Source organism: Hyaena hyaena, unplaced genomic scaffold, assembly GCF_003009895.1.
Source record: "Hyaena hyaena isolate Hyena2069 unplaced genomic scaffold, ASM300989v1 scaffold_217, whole genome shotgun sequence".
Lineage (NCBI taxonomy): Eukaryota > Metazoa > Chordata > Mammalia > Carnivora > Hyaenidae > Hyaena > Hyaena hyaena.
The window spans coordinates 883916-902733 of NW_024080849.1; the positions used below are offsets into that span (position 1 = coordinate 883916).

General features: G+C 46.0%; 1 protein-coding gene across 1 annotated transcript in view; it reads right to left on the reverse strand.

Annotated features, from left to right (window-relative positions):
• Positions 1–382: 382 nt before the first annotated feature.
• Positions 383–18818, reverse strand: part of CD101 (CD101 molecule) — a 34957-nt gene continuing 16521 nt past the window's right edge. The window contains exons 5-9 of the mRNA XM_039242724.1: positions 16678–17061; positions 15576–15980; positions 12390–12800; positions 8991–9386; positions 383–1316 (exon numbers count right to left, since the gene is read on the reverse strand). Of these exons, the coding sequence (XP_039098655.1) occupies positions 1084–1316; positions 8991–9386; positions 12390–12800; positions 15576–15980; positions 16678–17061 (1829 nt within the window). The 3' untranslated portion in view covers positions 383–1083. The remainder of the gene's footprint in view (positions 1317–8990; positions 9387–12389; positions 12801–15575; positions 15981–16677; positions 17062–18818) is intronic.

Genomic DNA, 18818 nt, shown 5'->3' on the forward strand with positions numbered 1-18818 from the left:
CCCCTGGGCTCCTAGCTCATGCTGGAGGAGGAGGGGATGGGGCTCTGTTACTCTCCTCTACCCTCCACCCCACCAAAGAACTACCACAACACTCTGTGCTACTACCCAGTGCTCTCAGGCCAAAGAAAATAAGGCATTGGCTAAGAGCCAGGACCCAGATGGGTCTTTTGGTGTGGGGAGGAAGGGGAGACATGAGGCCTTGCGGGGGTTGACTGTTGTGAAAAAAAAAAAAGTTTTCCCTAATGACCTAATACTTCTTATAGAGAAAAGAAGAAAAGGAGAGGAGAGGTGAGAAGAGATGAGGTGAAGTAGGGAGGGAAGAGGAGGAGAGGGGAGGTAGAAAGAAATGGGAGGAAGGGAGGAAGAAAGAGGAAGAGGAAACTCAAGACTACAAAATGCTTTATAATTTCTTCAAAGAACCCATCAATACTGATTAGACACCGTCTACGCAGTTGATTAGGCACCGTCTATGCAGAGCATGCTCTTGAGTACCATCTATAGATGGGATGGAGGGGAAGACAGGACTTCTGCATTGAGGGAAGTCACATCCACGTTGGGGAGTAGACCTGATGTGAATGAAGGGCATATTCCCAATTCCTTTTTGCCTTGCTGACATCAGGCCCCTTCCCACACCTCTTATTTGGGGGCAAAAGATTACCTAGAGCCAGTGTGACTGGACCACTCGGAATGCTTTCCTGGGAATCAGTGACTTATGGGAGGAGAGATGAGGGCAGCCTCGCCCTGGGCTTGGCCATAGGGTCTCACCTCATACCCAAGACTGTGTGAGGGAGGCTCTCCCCTGACAGAAGGGGACCCTGCACCTCAGTGAGGTGTGGCAAATGACAAACAGGGTAAATCACTTACCCCCTGGGGGGAGGCAAGGAGTAGATGAGGTAACACACAAAGAAACACTTAGCGGTGAGGGGCAGCACACACGTGCTCAATAAACGTTCCCTCTGATTCCTAGGTAACTTGCTCAAGGCCACACATGCCAAGAAGGACACAATCAGGATTCAGTCACACGATGCTCAGTCCAATTCCAAAGCCCACACTTTCCACAGGGCTGCAGGTGGTTCTCAGTGTTCAGTTGTCTTCCTCCTCTTCCCTCCGCATGGCCATCCAGTCTTCAGCCCCTTTCATGTCTATCCAGAGAGGCTTTTCTTTCTGTGCTTTCAGCCTCAGTGCCGACAACTCCCTGGCTTTGTGGTACAAGCAGAAGAGGGAAATGAGCAGAAGGAGAAACAGAATGCAGGGGCAGATGAAGAGGAAATAGAGTAAAGGTGTTGATGAGCAGATCCTGGAGAGAAATGTGAGTTCTGCAATGAAAAGAACAATAAAGAAGATAATTAGTCTCCAGCTTACCTGCATGAATCCATGCTAGACACTTGGGGGATTTATTGTTACAGCGAAATGTATGTAAAAATAGTGGGGCCAAGTAGCGGTGGGCCCTTTAAATCGTACGTGCACAGAGAGGAGGAGCGGCGGGGAGAAGGGAAGTCCAGAAGAGGGCTCCTCCAGCCCACTGCCTCCACCCAGCAAGTTCCAACCACTGGGGGTTCCAATGACCTACTTAAAACCAATAGCCTCGAAGAAAAACAAAACCGAAAAAGCAAACCTCTCCTTTAATCTTCTGTCCTCAGAAAAGAGATCTATAATTCAGCCCTCATTCTCAGCTCTGCTGCCGGTCCTGAATTTTTAACTGAGTTATTCCCACTGCTGCTGCTTGAGTGTGCGCGCTCACGTGCACAGGCGTGGGTGCACACACACGTGCACATGCGCACACTCACACACTGCGCCGTCATTGCACAACAGCACCTACAGTGAGAAGCTCGGTCCGGTCTACCCCCGCCCCCCGGGGCACTCTCCGTTCGGCTGTGCTGCCCTTCCTGTTGCCTCAATCGGGCACACTCTCTGTATCTCAATCCTCTGAGTCCTCCTGGGCCAGCGCCGACAACACTTCCTCTCCCGGGTCCCCCCACCTGCCTCGGCACAGCCTTCTCCGACACTCCTTTCACACGCCCCTCGGTGCAGACCTCTTTTGTTCCTCCTTATCAATCTCCTTACCTCAGTTGAGGTGCGACTCAGTACGACTGATCGAGTCATCTGTTTCCATGTCCCCTGCTGTGCCCAGCACTTGCGTGACTACATAAGTTGATCCGAATTGAATTGGGCTGACTGCAACCACACGGGCAAAGGATACTAAACAAAGGCCAGCTGAAGCACATGACCTTCGGGGGACTGCAGTCCACGGGGAGCACTATGAGTGCCCAGATGCGCCAAGCATACACAAGCAGTCCCAAAGTGGCTCCGGGCCACACGGCCAGAGGAGCAAAGGGACAGGGCTGCAAACACCGCAGGTTCAAGGAAGCAGTGCCTAACACGGCCTCCACACAGAAAGGCACATGTTTAGAGAGACACCAACTACTATGACACATTTACTTATGACAGGATACTTGAAATCGGGGCTTTTTGGAAAACTCTGATGCTAATAGTCGCTGAGCTTTTACTGGCGAATTGTAATGACATAAGCAATTTCTTCAAAGGTTAACCTATAAGATTCATGGATTATACACTCTTAGAGATGTAAACGGCTTTAGAGGTCATTCCCACCAACGTCTACCGCAAGAATTCCATTTTCAGCATTGTTGACGCCATTTTGCACCTTGAAGAATGTCTCTTTGTTGGAAGTCAAGAAAGAGCCTCAACATTTGCCCAGCCCCTGCCTTGTGAACTCCTGAAGGGACGGCCCGTGTCATATGCATCTTTGTCTCTCGTACAGCACTTTGTTCAGAGGTCATCAGAGGAAACTGATGAATGAATCAATTGTGTGAGTGCACCACACACAGGAACCCAGGGGTGGCTGCCGTCTTGCTGTACAGAGTAAAGATCATCACTGAACATTAGGCTGGCAGCTCTGAACAGGACTTGACGAGCTGCAGGGGTTTGCAGCTGGATGTTCTCTGGCTCGTTTACATTCTTCATCCTAAATTTGGTTTTGGTTTTTGAAAGGGTGAGCGATGATAAAGCTAGACTTTTCGTTCTTTATCACCCTCCATCTTTATGTCCTACCTGAGCCCTCTCTCCAAGGCCCTGCTTGACTACAATCATTCTCCCAGGTCTTAACATATCTGAAGGCGTGTGGCTAGGAAGTAGGTAGAGATGGCAATACTGAAAGAGACCAGAACTGTAGGGAACAGCGGGTGAGAACACTGGCTTCAACACTTCACACTACTCATGCACACAGTAGTGACTGAGTACCTCTTCCATCTCGAAGAGAGTCAGGTTCACGTTCTGGCTCTTCCACGTACTGTTATTGACACTGGACCAGTTACTTATTCTCAGTAACGATTAGTTTCCTCAATGATCAAATGGGGATAATAATTTCTAGAGTTGTGATAGGATAATAAAGTATTTAACAGAGAGTTCAGCACATGTGAGTCAGCAAGGAATAAATATTAATACACGAGTGAGAGAGTTAGGAATATCACAGGCAACTCTCTCCCAAGAGACTGAATAGAAATCAGGGCCTGACCAGCTGACTCTCCATGCTTGGCCACACACTTGGCCACGTTCTTCCACAGGCCAAGTCTCTCCCTCAAATCTCTGGTCCCTCTATCTCCGCGGCTGGGTGACATTCCACTGAGAGTCAAATGATTACATAGGAGACTCTGACTTCCCTTCCCCATCTTGGGAGTCAGAGAATTGGGAAGTGAGAGTCCACCTCTGTGTCACCATTGCTAGGATGGTCATACAATACTGAAGAGATAGCGCCAGCACACAGAAGGTGAAAAGAAATCTGGTACTTGGCTTTTGTTTTTCCCTACTGAGACTCTAACCTTCACGCGAAGGGACTGCCAGAGGGCTTGAGTATCTTAATGGGGAGGAGACTGCTCTGTTTAGAGCAATCTGCCATCAAAGGATGGCCAAGCGCGCTCTTCACAGCTCTGAATTGGCTAAGAGCTAGCAACTGTCAGCTCCAGTGCTTCTAAATTACCTCTCCTGGGAGGGCAGTGTTTGCTCTGGATCCCATGGTCACCATTCCCCACCATCTGCCTCCCACCCATATCTGGATTAGAATTAGTGACATCCAAAACCATTTGGTTTGGCACTTCAAATCAATCCGAGTAAGTGCCCGATGCTCAAAGTACAAGGTCTGCAAGACAGAGCCAAAAATGTAATGAGAACACTTCATCATGAGGCTCAGTTTATAACGTGCTTCCACCCACAGCCAAACACACCACGAGGACCATTCCTTTTCAATATTACCTCAGAAATACTGACTTCAGCAGAAGACAGATGCAACTCTGCCCCCACCCCAACCCAAACTTCAGCAACTGACGATGCCAAGTGTGGCCACGTGAGAGAATCGGCTCCCGCCAGGAAATGAAAGTGGGGTTCAGGAACCCGATTCAAGTGCATCCCAGAATGAGTGATGTCTGACAGTATCCTGTTTCATCTGAACTGAAGACTCACTTGCTCAGTCTTTTGTGAAGCATTTCATGATTACTTCATGCCAGACTTTGTTGGAGGCACCGGGGTGCATAGAAAAATGCTACAGTCTCTCCAGAAACTTCATTCTGGTAGGGGCACATATCTCCCTTGAATCTTTACTTTCTAATATATCCTTACCCAACTAGAAGCCGAGGAATACTAACCAATACATAGGATTACAAGTAATCCAGTCCCCAGGAAGCCTTTGCGTCTTGTCTATTAATTAATCACAGAGAATTCTCTAGAATAAGACATTTCTGTCCGGGGTCTGAGGATGAGGTAGAAAGACTAAGGTATCTCTAGCCCCTGCCTTGGCTTTGTCATAGGTAAGGAAGTCAGATGGAGAAGACAGTGTGAGGTCCATTCCATTCCCCCAGGGAGGTGCCTCTTAGCTTTTCTGTCTACACTTGAGCCACATACGCCACAGATTTGTTAAGTAGTCCTAAACTAACCCACCCTGAATCTGCCACAGGGAGGTGGCGGAAAGCATCTGAGAAGCAAGAGTTGCCAGCATGTTGTATTTGACCTGGGCTTCATTAATACACAGAGCGGGTCCTTATCGGGAGTGTGATTACACTATGCTTCACTAAGTCTTTGAGCGTCTTCTATGTGCCAGGCACTGTGCTGTGCTGGGAACAAGACACTCAGTGTTTGCCTTCTCAGAATGCACAGTACGGCAGTGCTGCTGGATGTTAGACAGGGGTGATGGCTAAGACACTAAGGGAAGTCCCTGAGAGGGTGGCGGTTAAGTTGGGAGGTGCAGGGTTAGTAGATGTTGACCAGAGAAAGAAGGCATGGAGGAGCACTGCAGTCAGAAGGTGGTATATCTTCACCTTCTTCCTCTCTGGAATTTTTAAAAGCACTCAAGTCCCCACCAGCTCCAAACCAAAACGGAACAAAGTAAAACTTCGCTGACACCTCTTGCCACCTGTTATTTTTCTCTCTTGCCTTCACATCAAAGCTCTTGAAAGTGTAATCTGTATTTTATGTGTCTGCTATCTCACTGTGATCTGCCCTTTCTCATTACTTCTCTGCAACTGCCCTACAGTGTGGAGTCCAATGGATACTTTCCCATTCTTATCTTAACTGACCTCTTGGCGATGGTGGAGACTGTTGGCTTTCCCTTCCCTCTTGCTACCCTCTCTGCTTTTGGTTTCCATGATACCACCAAACCCTGGTTCCCCTCCAACCTCTTGGCTACTCCTGTCCTTCCCCTTCACAGTCTCCTCTTCAACAGTGGCTGTCTTAGGGATGCATCGTTGGGCAACGTTATTGGCTAGAGTTGATGACTATAGCTCTAACAAAGAGCTCTCTTGGAAGTCCCTGGGTCTCTTGGATAGAACTCTGGATAACACACATACTCCACTCTCAATTCTAGCCCAAGTTGCTCAAAATTGAACTAACTTTACATTCAGACCTTATATTACCTCATTTAGTGATTGTCCCCACTAACCAGCCATACTAGATACTTGATATTCATCCTTGATTCTCCCCTTCTGCTCATTCACCCTCCACATGCATCTAATCAGCCTCTAAATCCTGAAGATGATACCTCCTAATGCTGCCTGCCTGCCCTTTTCTCAGCCCTCATTAAGGCACTGCCTTCATTTGGGTCTTTATCTTGTCTCACCTGGGTTCCTACTATCAATTTCAAATAGGTCTCTCTGCTCCGTGACTGCCTCTCTTCCAACTCACCTTTAACAGGGTTCCCAGTGGGAGCTTTCTAAAATGCAAATCTCATGATGTCACTCCCCTGATTGAACTTGCTCGCTGACACTCCATAAGGTTCATGAATAAGTTCACCTTCTTTAGCCACATACGCAGGATGTGTTTGAGATCCGTACCCTCCCCATCTCACTAGCTTCCTTTCTTGCCCTTGCACCACAGTTTTTATGATTATCTTGCCTAGCCTTTCCTTTTCCTAAACTATGTTCTCTTCCTTTCATAGGCCCCATACTCCAGAGGATTTCCCAGATCTCCTCCCCACCCAGCCCTTCACCTCAGCCCTGCTTCTGCTCCTTGTCCAGCGCCCTAAGGCTACTTCTTTGATGACACCTGCCGTTTTGGACTTCACTTCCCCATCAAAATCTGAGCTCTTTGGGGGATGCCTGGGCGGTTCAGTTGGTTAAGCATCCGACTCTTGGTTTCAGCTCAGGTCATGATCTCATGGTTCGTGAGTTCCAGCCCCGCATCAGGGTCTGTGCTGACAGCGTGAAGCCTGCTTGGGATTCTCTGTCTCTCCTCTCTGCCTTTTCCCCACTCACACACACTCACACACTCTCTCAGAAAATAAACATTTAAAAAAACAAAACAAAAAAGAATCTGAGCTCCTTGGGAACAGACTCTGTAATACATGTTTTTGTGATCTCAGAAGCTCACATAGTTATTTATTGAACAACTTGAAATATTTTGTCATGGGGCACCTGGGTGGCTCAGCCGGTTAAGAGTCAGACTTTGGCTCCAGTCATGATCTCGCAGTTTGTGGGTTCAAGCCCCGTGTCGGGCTCTGTGCTGACAGCCTGGAGCCTGCTTTGGATTTCTGTGTCTCCTTCGCTCTCTGCCCCTCCCCCACTTACACTCTGACTCTCTTTCTTTCAAATATAAACATTAAAAAAATAATAAAAGGAGTAAGAGGTATATATTAAAAAATATTTTGTCATGTATATAGATATATCCATATGTATATGCATATGTGTGTGTGCATACTGTGTATATGTGCATGTGTGTAGCATGTTTGGAGGCATAAGGGGAAAGAGTCAACATTTCCTGAGCACTTACAACATGCAGGGACTATGCTAGCTACTTTATACACATTTGTATTATGATCCTCATTTTATGAGTAAGCTGGGGCTCATAGAGGGTAAGTAACCAGGCTATGATTTCACGGCTCATAGATAGGTGGCAGGGGGCTGTGATCTGAGCCTCGGCATGTCTGATTCCAAACCCTGGGATTTCTCATCCCTCCACACTGCCTCCCAAAGTACCAGGATGGAGCAGCCAGGTAGGGGAAGCCAGATGCTGTAGGCACGGATTTACTTGGGAACCCCCTAGCTGTGCCTATAAGGAAAACCCTCAGCTTATCACGGCACAAGTTTTCAAGCTTCTTCAACTGTAAAGAATACAAAGACCTCCCAATTGTTAATGTTTTCTTTCCAGAGTTCCTCTTTTAAGAACCTTACACCTGGCGTATAAGGATTCTACAAAGATTAACAATATCTGTATCTATCTATATGTATATGTATGTGAGTGTATATATATATATATATATACATACACACACAATATATATATATTGCTGCAAAGGATCCCATGTCTCTCAGAGGAGATGTACCTTTCCGTCACAGAATATGTATTTTTTACAGTTACTATCTGTTTATTTGGCTCAAAAAGTGCTGATTCTCCAGAACCTAGGGATTCCAGGGAGAAAACACGTATGGAATGTGCTCAGGTTACGGGGCTTCCTGTAACTGCTAGAATAGAAGAGCAGATAGGAAGAAAAATTCCCTCTGGACACCTGTCTTCTCCCTCTCTCGCTGCCTCTCTCTCTCTCTCTCTCAAAACTAAATAAACATTTAAAAATTTACATTATAAAAAACTGAAAGAAAGGAGCAGCTCAGAGACGAGCTGGCCAGATCAGCCAGGACATGGGATCACCAGGGAAGATTTACTGGTCTGGCTGGAGAAATTTTTGCTTTCATTAACAAATGTTTAACGAATGCCTATTACATGCTTGGCACCATACTGGCTGGAAGGTTGCCCTCGGCTCCTTCACAGCCTCTTGTCCCACTCCCCTCCTGAAGCTGTGTACTCCGCTGGGTAGGACGGCCTTCCCATGTGCACAGTGGTCACTTTTTGGCCAAGGTCTGCCCTCCTTTGGCCGTAGCTGCCCGCCTTGCTGGACTCCAGAAACAAGTTCAACAACATCTTCCTTTGATGCCTGCAGTCAGGTGAGGCCCAGCCACCACCTGACTATCAGTATCAAAGCCCTCCCGATGTGCTGACAGAGAGATAAGAAGTGTGGCGCTTAATTCATTAAGAAAAGTTTTGCTTTGTCTTGGAGGTGGGGAGCATTTAGAGGTGGGTGACTTCAGCTATAGACCAAATGAAACGTAAGGTCGCCATGCCCCTGTCCCTCGTTCCAACTCCCTCTGCAGATCCGAGCATTCTGAGACAGGAGAACCAGGCAAGAGGTAAAGGTGTCTGCTTCGAACACAATTTTGTTATTTAAAAGGATACGACGGTGATGGCTTTTCTGTTCAGGAGGGGGAAGGGAGGAAGCAGGTCCAAGGCCCCTGACATTCACACATGTGTGCGAAAACCTCACGCAGACCTTGTCCGTCCAAACGAGAAATAGCGATTACTCTCAAGAGAAATTGCAAAGTCTCTTTCTTTAGGGAATCTGTACGTTGCTTTCAGCAAAACGTAACTGGGAGGAAACCACAACGGGGGAGACAAAGATTCTCCTGACCAGGAGCCAGGGCAGATTAACCCCTCGTTACCTGAAGGCAGCACCGGGAACACCACATGCTGCGACTCATCTGATGCTTGGCTGACCCACATGCCAGGGCTGCTGTGTGGCTGCCACTCTGTCACCTTGCACCAGTACATTCCAGAATCTTCTATCTCTACCCGGTGAAGTTTCAGGACAAAGTCTGTAGGGGATGCGCGGTAACAGGACACATGCCCCCTGAGCCCCTCATCACCATACTCCAGCAAGCCATCGTACTGAAGGTGTACCAGCATGTTCCTTCCTGAATGCTCCCTGCTGCGGAACCACATCACAGAGAACAGAGAAGCCGGGCTGCCAGAACTCTCCATGCTGCAGCGGATGGCTGCCTCTCTGTGCTCGGTAGCATTCTCTGTCCAGTACACTTTGGAGACACGTACCTTGCTTCCTAGGAAATAAAATGGCAGTAAGTTAGAGAAGAATCCAGATGGTTAGATTTGATACCCCCTCTGGACAATCTTTAGATACCACGTCTCTTGTCTTTAACATTTTTACTTGACCTCTGTCCTTCTTCCACATTTTCTAGAACATTCTGTGCAATGAAGCAAATCAGCCATTGCCCTTCAGCCCTACCTCTGGTCTGCTGAAGGCCTGTCCAGAAACCACCCAGCTTCACTGGGGGCTTTGCCCTGTTGTTTCACTTCTCCCTGGCCAACTCTCTTCTGCTGCCCAGAAGGATCATTCAAAACTTCTGGCTCTTCCCTCAAGTCGTGTACTGCACCACAGCCCCTCATTCTTGGCAAATTACCTTCCTCCCATACACCCAGATGTCATCTCATTCCTAGATGCAGGGAAAGAGGAGGCTATCCGGGAGACTGAATGTTTTTATACAAGTGTTAGAATGCTACTCAAGGAGAGACTATTTCAATGATTGGATTAGACTACATTTTAAATAGATTTTGACATTTACTTTTTACGAATTTTCTCCTGGGGCACCTGGGTGGCTCAGTTGGTTAAGCATCTGACTCTTGATTTTGGCTCAGGTCATGATGTCTCATGGTCCATGAGTCCGAGCCCTATGTCAGGCTTCATACTCATGGAGCCTGCTTGGGATTCTCTCTCTCTCTCTCTCTCTCTCTCTCTGTCTCTGCCCCTCCCCTGCCTTGCAAAATAAATAAAGAAACTTAAAAGAAATTTTCCCCTCCTAACCAGCCAGTGAGAACTTCAAAGGAAGGCCAGGGTAGTTACTAACAAAACAAAGAAACTACAGTATGTGCTAAATTTTCAGCTCTACTACAAACACACTGATTAATATATCTTAAAATTTTTTAATGTTTATTTATTTTTGAGAGACCGAGAGAGACAGCATGAGGGTAGCAGAGAGAGAGGGAGACACAGAATCAGAAGCAGGCTCTAGGCTCTGAGCTGTCAGCACAGAGCCCGACACGGGGCTCGAACTCAGGAACCATGAGATCGTGACCAGGGCCAAAATCCCAAACTCACTGACTGAGCCACCCATGTGCCCCATATCTTTCTCTAAAAGGATAACTTTGTCTGCTCCTGGATCTTTGTTGTTGTTGCCATATTTACTCTCTCCCTCTATTCATGGCAAAGTATGTGAAATATTAGTTTATATGATTCTGTCTCTGCTTCATCTCAAATTCCTCCCTACTTTAACGCAATCACCTTCCAATTCTATCCCATTCTCTGGCCAAGATCCTTAGTCTGGGCCCGATTTCCCAGCTAAAGACACTCTAGTTTTTTGTCCTCAGTGAATTTTATCACCAAAGTCCATTTTCTCCTTGAAATCCTCTCCTCTTTTGATTTCAGAGAAAATATCTCTCCTACGGTCCTGACCACTCCTTCTCAGTATCTCTCCCCAGGGTCCTCTTAACTCCCTCCCTGCACCGGGGTACACTGCTGGCCACCCCCAGTCAGCCACACCCAGCCCACAGATATGTTTTCTTTGACACCAACAGTATTTTTTTTTTTTTAATTTGGATTAGTTGTGTATGTGTACAGTCTCAACCGAGTGATATCACCAAGAAAGATTTTAGGCATTTCTTGATGTTCTAAAAGATAGGACAGCACTGAGCCCACATTTCCGGATGGGAAGTGCTTGCTAGCCTGAGCCAAGGAGCCAATGTCTCCTTAAAGGGGTATACAAACACTGTCACGATTTGGCTTAGGCAACTGGGAGAAAGGGCTGCCAGCCAGAGGGAGAATGGAGAATGCAGACATGTGTGCGGGTCTTGTGGGATGGCAAGGGTGATAATGGGGTTTGGGATGTGCTGAGCATGAGGGTCTCATCCAAGTAGAAATGTACAACAGGCCGTCGGGAAGAAAGATCTGGAGCTCAGGAGATCGGAGCAAAGCATAAAGACTTCGTGCTACTTCATCGAAGGTGATAGTTGAAACCAAGAGGGCATTTAAGAAGTTCTGGAGAGAGCAGAGAATAATGGGCGAATGGGGTTCAGGATCAGTCCCCCAGGAACACTCACATTTACCAGGGAGGAGAAGGGCCTGAAGAACATGGAGAAGGGGAACCAGAGCAGCAAGAAAAGAGAGCCCTGTGCTAAGCTACTGTTTCCCTCCACTGCCCCTCACAGACCTTAAGCTCCTTAAGGCAAGAGCTGTGCCTTATTTCTCTTCATGTCTCTAACTGTCTAATACATGCTCATGTTCATTATAATCTTATTTGTGGATGTTCCATTGAACATGCAATCTTAAGCACCAAACTAGACTCACTTCATTGCATTGTGCTGTTGGATCTCCGCCAGTCCCGAGCCTTCGCTGTGACATCCATCTCATTTTATTCAACACTGGAGGTGACCTAATGGATACCAAGAGATCTAACCAACCCTGCCCACACTGAGACCGCGGTGCTCTTAGACCAGTGCAAATGGATCGAACTTCTCTTACAGTTTTAAAGCTCTCCTGAGGAAGAGGAGCCTCCCTCAGGAAGCCATTCCAACCGTTAACTACTCTTATTCACCGTATGTTTAGGCAGCCAAATGTTGAAAAGCAATTTCTCCACACATCCCTGTAGAGTTGTACAGTTTCTGTTCACAGTGGGGGAAATATGCTTCGTATTACTCTTTCTAAGCCAAATTATAGCAGAGCCCCACTGGAACGACACAGCTTGTTATTATAGAGATCTAGAGATACGATACCCTGGGTAGCTGTGTAGAGCAGTCTCCGGGCTGACAGGTGAACCAATCAGAGGGCTCTTGTGCCCATCCAAGCTCCTCAAAACCTCAGGCCAACTCACCATAAGTGACCCCTGCCTTCTCTGCTGGGCCACCAGGTCCTGCTTTCATTGTGTAGGTGGGCCCTGTTCCTATGACCCTGGGTCATATTTCTACCTTCACATAATCACACCATTGTAGAGCTGCCCAAGAGAAGAGGGCAATCCTACAAAAAGCCGTGTGAGAATACACATGAGGTTTACCTGTGGGCCTGAGTTTTAGTTCTGTCGCCCCTGACTTCTTTTCCCCAAGCTTGCACCAAGTGCCGTTTGTAGATAAGAGCCATTCCTCCACAGCGCAGAGGTATTTGCCCTGGTCGCTTTCTTCCACACTCAAAATGTGCAGCTGAAACAAGTCTTGGGAAACTTTCTCAGCGTGGAATTTTTGTTTTCTCTGCGGGGTGCGAAATTCATCCCCGTATTTTATGACATTGGTTTGGTCCATCTTGAGGATTGTCAGCCAGGTTGCATTCATGGACATGGGAGAGAAGTACCAAGTAATGGCCAAGTGGAGGTCTCCAGTGGACTGAGACAAGATGCTACATTCTATGTCGGTGTTGGAGTTGATGAAGATCTCTTCGACTTGACTGCTTGAGTTCACTCTGAGCTTGTTCTCTGAATTAAAAAAAATGGGGGTGGTTGCTTTGTTACTTTGCTAGACAATGGAATTTTAAGGCAGAAGGGACATTAGAGGCCACCTGGGACAAGGCCCCCTCCATCCACTGGATGTGGGAATTTGCTCCCCAGTAGCCCCAGTCACAAGCCTCTGAATAGCTCCCCAGCTGACAAACCAGCCCATTTCATCTGGACATCTCTGTAGAAGAGAATTCTTTCCTATATCAAGTTGAATTTTACCACTCCATACCTTCCAGCCACCGGTCCTGGTTCTACCCTTCTTACCTGCATGAGTTGGATAGGGAATGTGGGGCGGGAGGAAGTGTCATACAGAAAACTAATCTCTTCCACATGATAATGCCTCATTATTGAAACTTAGACATCATCTCTTCCATAGCATTTCATAAATCAAAGTGAGAGAAAGCGGCCCTATTAATGCATTGTCTGTGTGCTCTCTCTCCAGAGTACCCCGAGATTCACAACATGTCCTTGTTGGACATGCCCTCGAACATGGGTAAACAATAGGAAGTTGTATATGGGCTATTAACATTGTATGTTTCTTTGCAGCCAGTCGACTGTGGGACTCTCATACAGATGCAAAGTCAACTACCCTTATATTCCAGCAGCTTTTCTGCTCTGTTGGGATGATGAATGCTAAAGCCTGCCTTCCAAACCTTATTCTAACCTCTTACTGACATCACTGATTCTGCTTTTGTAACTGCTTCTTGAAGTTGCCAGTAGATCCCTTTATTCTTCTTTCAGCAAACATTTATTAAGCACACACTGTGTTCTGTGCCAGACTTTTCCCCATTCTGTAGCTACCTCCCTTCAGTGGGTTCAGTCTAGAGGGAGACACTAGTACAGTCACAGAGGCTTAGGATTACAAGACTGTGCCACCCAAGAGTGACAGAGGTCTGCAGAAGCAGCTGTCAGAGCACAGGGCATGACTACCTAACTCAAATATGAGAGTGCAGAGAGGCTTCCTAGAGAAGAGACCTCTAAGCTAAGGCTTAAGAGTTAATAGGAATTAGTCTCATGGAGAAGAGGCTAAAGAGTTCTACACAAAACACATGACTTGAGCAAAGACTGAAAGAGACAGAGAACATAGAGCATTTGAGGGTATGCAAGTAGTTCAGTGTGGCTGGAGCTCAAATTCAAGATGGAAAGTAGAAGACAAGGCTGGAAAGACAGAAATGGACCAGGCCATGCTATAGGAGTTCGGATGAGGTGGATTTGAAGGCGTTGTGGACTTCGGTTTCTCACTTGGGCCACGGGTGGGTCATGAGGACATGGAGCAGAGTGAAAAAAGAGTAGCTTTGGAAGGGTAAACATGGTGCATTTGTGTATGGACTTACTAAGTGTAGATATGCCTTGGAGGTAATTGCAAAGTGAATCTGGAGATCAGAGAGAGGCTTTTCAGGATAATGGATTTGAGAGTTGTCAGCAAATAGGTTGAACCAGGGGTAGGAATAAGCACACTTCAGGGACTGAAAAGAGTAAGAAGAGAGCAAGCTGAGGGTGAAATGCAAAGAAATGGATCTGCGAAGGAGGAGAATTCTGCGAAAGAGAATGACAAGGAGCACTCAGGGTGTTAGGAAGGAAACCAAGAACATCCTGCATCATGAGACCGAGGAAAAAGGGAGTTTCAAGAGGAAAGGATTGAGTCGACAATTTCAAATACCATGGAACGGACAGGTCCATGAAGGCACAAGTCAATCAAGGAGGAGATCATTACTAGTACTGAAGATGTCACTTAGCAGCAGAGAGAATGATTGCTACTACGTCTGAGCATCCGCTCCATGCATCAGGCACAGTACTAGGCACTATATATATATAATGTGGTATGTATGTATATATATACATACATATATATATACACACACACACATATGTGTGTGTATATGTATGTATATATATACACACGTATATACGTATACGTATATATATATATACATACGTATATATATACACACGTATATACGTATACGTATATATATATATATACATACGTATATATATACACACACACACACATATATATACACATATATACATATATATGTGTATATAATGCACATCTTTAAAGAGCAACTTATGAATGAAGCACCACAGCTATGTTGCTATCCGGTGCCTGTCAGATGGAAATGACTTCAAAGGCTCTTGAACACTCTGCCTTAAAAGAACGGAAGTCGTAAAAGAAGACACGTGACCCAGCAGAACCTTGGCCAGGTTGTGTCTTACTTTTTACCTCTGCTCTTTTACCAGCTGACGAGGTAAGTTATACTCGACCATAATCATCTCCTCTCTCTTACACATTAACATGGTAAAACAAGGGGATAAATGTATTCTAATGGAATTTACATCATCCATACCACTAATGTTGACACTGCAGACATTTGGTGACTCGTGAGGCCTGGGCAGTGACCAATCCAAAAGAATGCCTCCCCGCTCGAGCTGGTCCTAGAGGCCCCCTGTTGTGCCACAGGGTACCCTGAAGGTGCTGGGTGGTGGGGACTCATGGGAAGAGGGGAGGGGCAAGGATCCACAGTTATTATTAGCCAGTGTGGAAGTCTGTCAGTGTTTTAATAACCAGTATGGCCAACCCATGCATATCAACTCAATGTCAGCCTGGACATCAGTGTTCTATGATACTAACTTACACAGTAAGAACATGGCAAGAAGGTATTTGATGTTTTCATTCTATGAACTTATCCAAAATGGGAGAGATGTGTTGGTTTGTTTTTAAAGTGGGGGTTAATTTCAAGTGGTGTTTACCTGGCAAAGTGATGACTATCATTAGTGGGTGAGAGATGGCAGAAGCCCTCGCGGGGCCGCTCGTGTCCAGAGGATTTCTGGAGTAAACTTCTACTTGACACCGATAAACTCCTGCTTCTTCCTCGGTGGCATCGTGAATTAGGAGCTGAGAATAAAGAGAGGACTGCGAGACCTTTGTCTTCTTTTGGAACTGAGAGAGGAAAGCCCCCCATTCAACAGTGCCGTTATGGGCGATTCGAACAAGCGGATGAAAGACCTGAGATCTTGCTGGCTGGAATTGCCATGTCACGGTGAGGGGCACCCCAAGGTGGGAGAAGCCAGCCTCCACTATGCAGGACAAGCCGAAGGTGTTGGCTAATGTCACTTGGGGATGACGGGACATCAGCTTAACCTGTAAGCTCGACTCTGTGGGCAGAAATAGACGGGAAACACGATTTCTAATATGTTGATCAAATCAAAGCCTTCCTTCTCACCTATTCACACAGAGCCATGCATTCGTACATCGGGAGAATCAGATCTTTGGGGGTAAAAGTTGACTCAGGGTACAGTCTGTCCTGAATTCTGTCCTCAGTTTCCCAAATTTGACCCTCTTCCTGGAGTGTTCTCAGCAGCAACAATAAACAGGCAGTGTCCCTCCAGTCTGCTGTTTAGACAGCTGCTACGGAGTGGGTGGAGCACTACTCCCCAGCCAAGTGGCTGGCCTCCTTCCCATACTTCCACTCACGGGCTCAGTGTCACTGTTTGGAACATGCTAGAAGACACTCTGCAATCCCAGGGCCACAGCTGTCAGAAGCCCGAATGTACGAGCTCAGCTCCACTGGTCACGTGTCCTCTAGAAGCCTGTGCCAGGTCACAGGCTTTTGTTTTTAGCTGTGAATAACAACCTGCAAGGACGACCCTACGGATGATCTTTATAAAGATGAGTGAACGTCAGAGATCAGTCAACGGACATGGCAGCCAGAGACCATGCACTGTGCCCTGGGGTGTGTGTGCCCTAACTGGGGGGGTTCAGGGTGACCCACAATCAGATTCCACTGCATCCCACTGCAGAGGAAGGTACCGACGATACGCAACATCAGGGAAGGGCTTCTTGGACACTTACCCAGAGACTTGACGGTGACAGTCAACCTCTGAGTCCAGCTCCGATCTCTGGCCTGGTTCTGGGAGCGCTCAGACACCCAGCAATCGTATATCCCACTGTCCGTAACGGCGGTGGGGGCGATCTCTAGCTGGAAAGTGGCCCAGTCTATTTTCTCCAGCCTTGTGTTGCCGTGGTTATTGCGTTCCTTGTAGGAGGTGCCTAGCTGCACGGTACCATCCTGATCCATGCCAGCCACCAACTCCGGCTGCATCTGGCTCTGTGGGAAGTGCCACCATTCCACAGAGAGGGGACTTTTGGCTCCGTCTGCCTTGCAGAGAAGGGTTAACGCCTCTCCCTCCCATACTGCTTGCTGCTTGCTCTTGGTAGATAAGGCCACGTTTCTTGCTGTGGATTACCGATTGGAGAGGAAAAAAAGGATCTCAAGTAAATGAGAACGTTTCGAAAACACAGTGACATCTCTTTAATTAGGATTTGACTCGTTTGTGACAAATCAGATCAGGCTGTTTAGTCCTGGACCGCCCTCAGAAAAGAGATTTGCTAAACACTTAGAGTGGGAACAAGCCACCGGAAAGAATATCAGGAGAACTTATTTACGCTTAAACAATTTATAATTTGTCCTTGTTTTTAGTGATTTGTTAAATCAGCCCTTCATTAAGAACATCTAGTTGGGAAAACATCTGGCAATATTTTGTTAGATTAATTAGGGCGGGTGTATGAGCCTAAAAGTCACAAAGCTGTGTTTGTTTAAATTTCTAGTTTTTTGGAATTTTGTTTTTCACAGTTCAAAATGACATTCCTCTCCCTACTTATCATTCCCTAATTAGTTTGTGTTTTGAACAGGGCAGGAGTATTGGTAATTAGATTCCTGTTCAGAATACTGCTATTAGGGGTGCCTGGCTCTCTCGGTCTCTTGATCTCGGGTCACGAGTTCGAGCCCCACATTGGTTGTAGAGTTTATGTTTAAAAAAAAAAAAAAGAACAACAGCAATAAACGAAATACTACCATTAAAAGCAATTACTTGGGGGGGGCGGTATACACATATATAGGTTTCTCTTTTTCAAATCATATATTCATATAGATAAATATATACTATTGGTTTGGTTGAAGGAAGATACTTCTTATAGCTGCACTATAATGTTAAACTGCAAATATGCATTGGGCTCTCGAAATTCAAACCTGCGACATGTCACGTATAAGGCTTTGTCTTGGGTGCTGTGTGGGCAAGGCAAAGACATCCCAGGAGCTCGTGCATCTCAGGCTTAAGGCCAAAGTCCTGGGAGTCAGAATTTATCTTGGGCAACACACCATCCTCCCTGAGCCTTGATTTTCTTTCCTGCAAATACAGAGGCAATAATCGTGCCCTCCTTATTGCATTGTGGGGAGGACTGAGAGTGGTACTTAGGGCTTAGCCTGCTGGAAGGAAAAGTACCCCAGGAAGCAGGAGCTATTAGCCTCAGCTGTAATGATACGAGGCTGTAAGCCTCGCTTAGTGAAAATGGGGCAGTTCAAAGACGAAAGAGAAAAAGCAAAATAGGATTGGGATGAGAAATCTAAATAGGATCTAAATGAATTTGCAAATTGTTCTTCCCTGCTGAGGAAGGAGTTTAGTCTTCTCTTGCTTTATATATATACATATGTGTGTGTGTATATATATGTATATATGTGTGTATACACATATAAATATGTATATGCACATATATGTATATATAAATGTGTATATATGTATATACATGTATGTGTATATGTATATATGTATGTATATATATGTTACAAAGGCAGAATGAAGGTTGATATCCACAAATAAATTTAATATATGTATTTAACATTTTAATATAGTTAATAGTACTATTAAATAATTATTATTTCAATAATAGTATATTATTGAATAGTATATATATATATAATATGCATATGCAAGCCTGCTTCCAAATTTTGGGTATTAGAGGCAGGATTATACTTAGAGTCATTTTCAAGCTAAAAATAGACTCATAACTGAAGTTTAGAAAGTAAAGAGGAAATTATTACTCATAATCTCACTACTCTCCCACAACCATTATGATTAGTTTCAACTAACATCAATTTTTTTTTATGAAAAGATGAGGTGTCCTTAGCTTATTACAGTCATTGCTGCCTCTTGGTA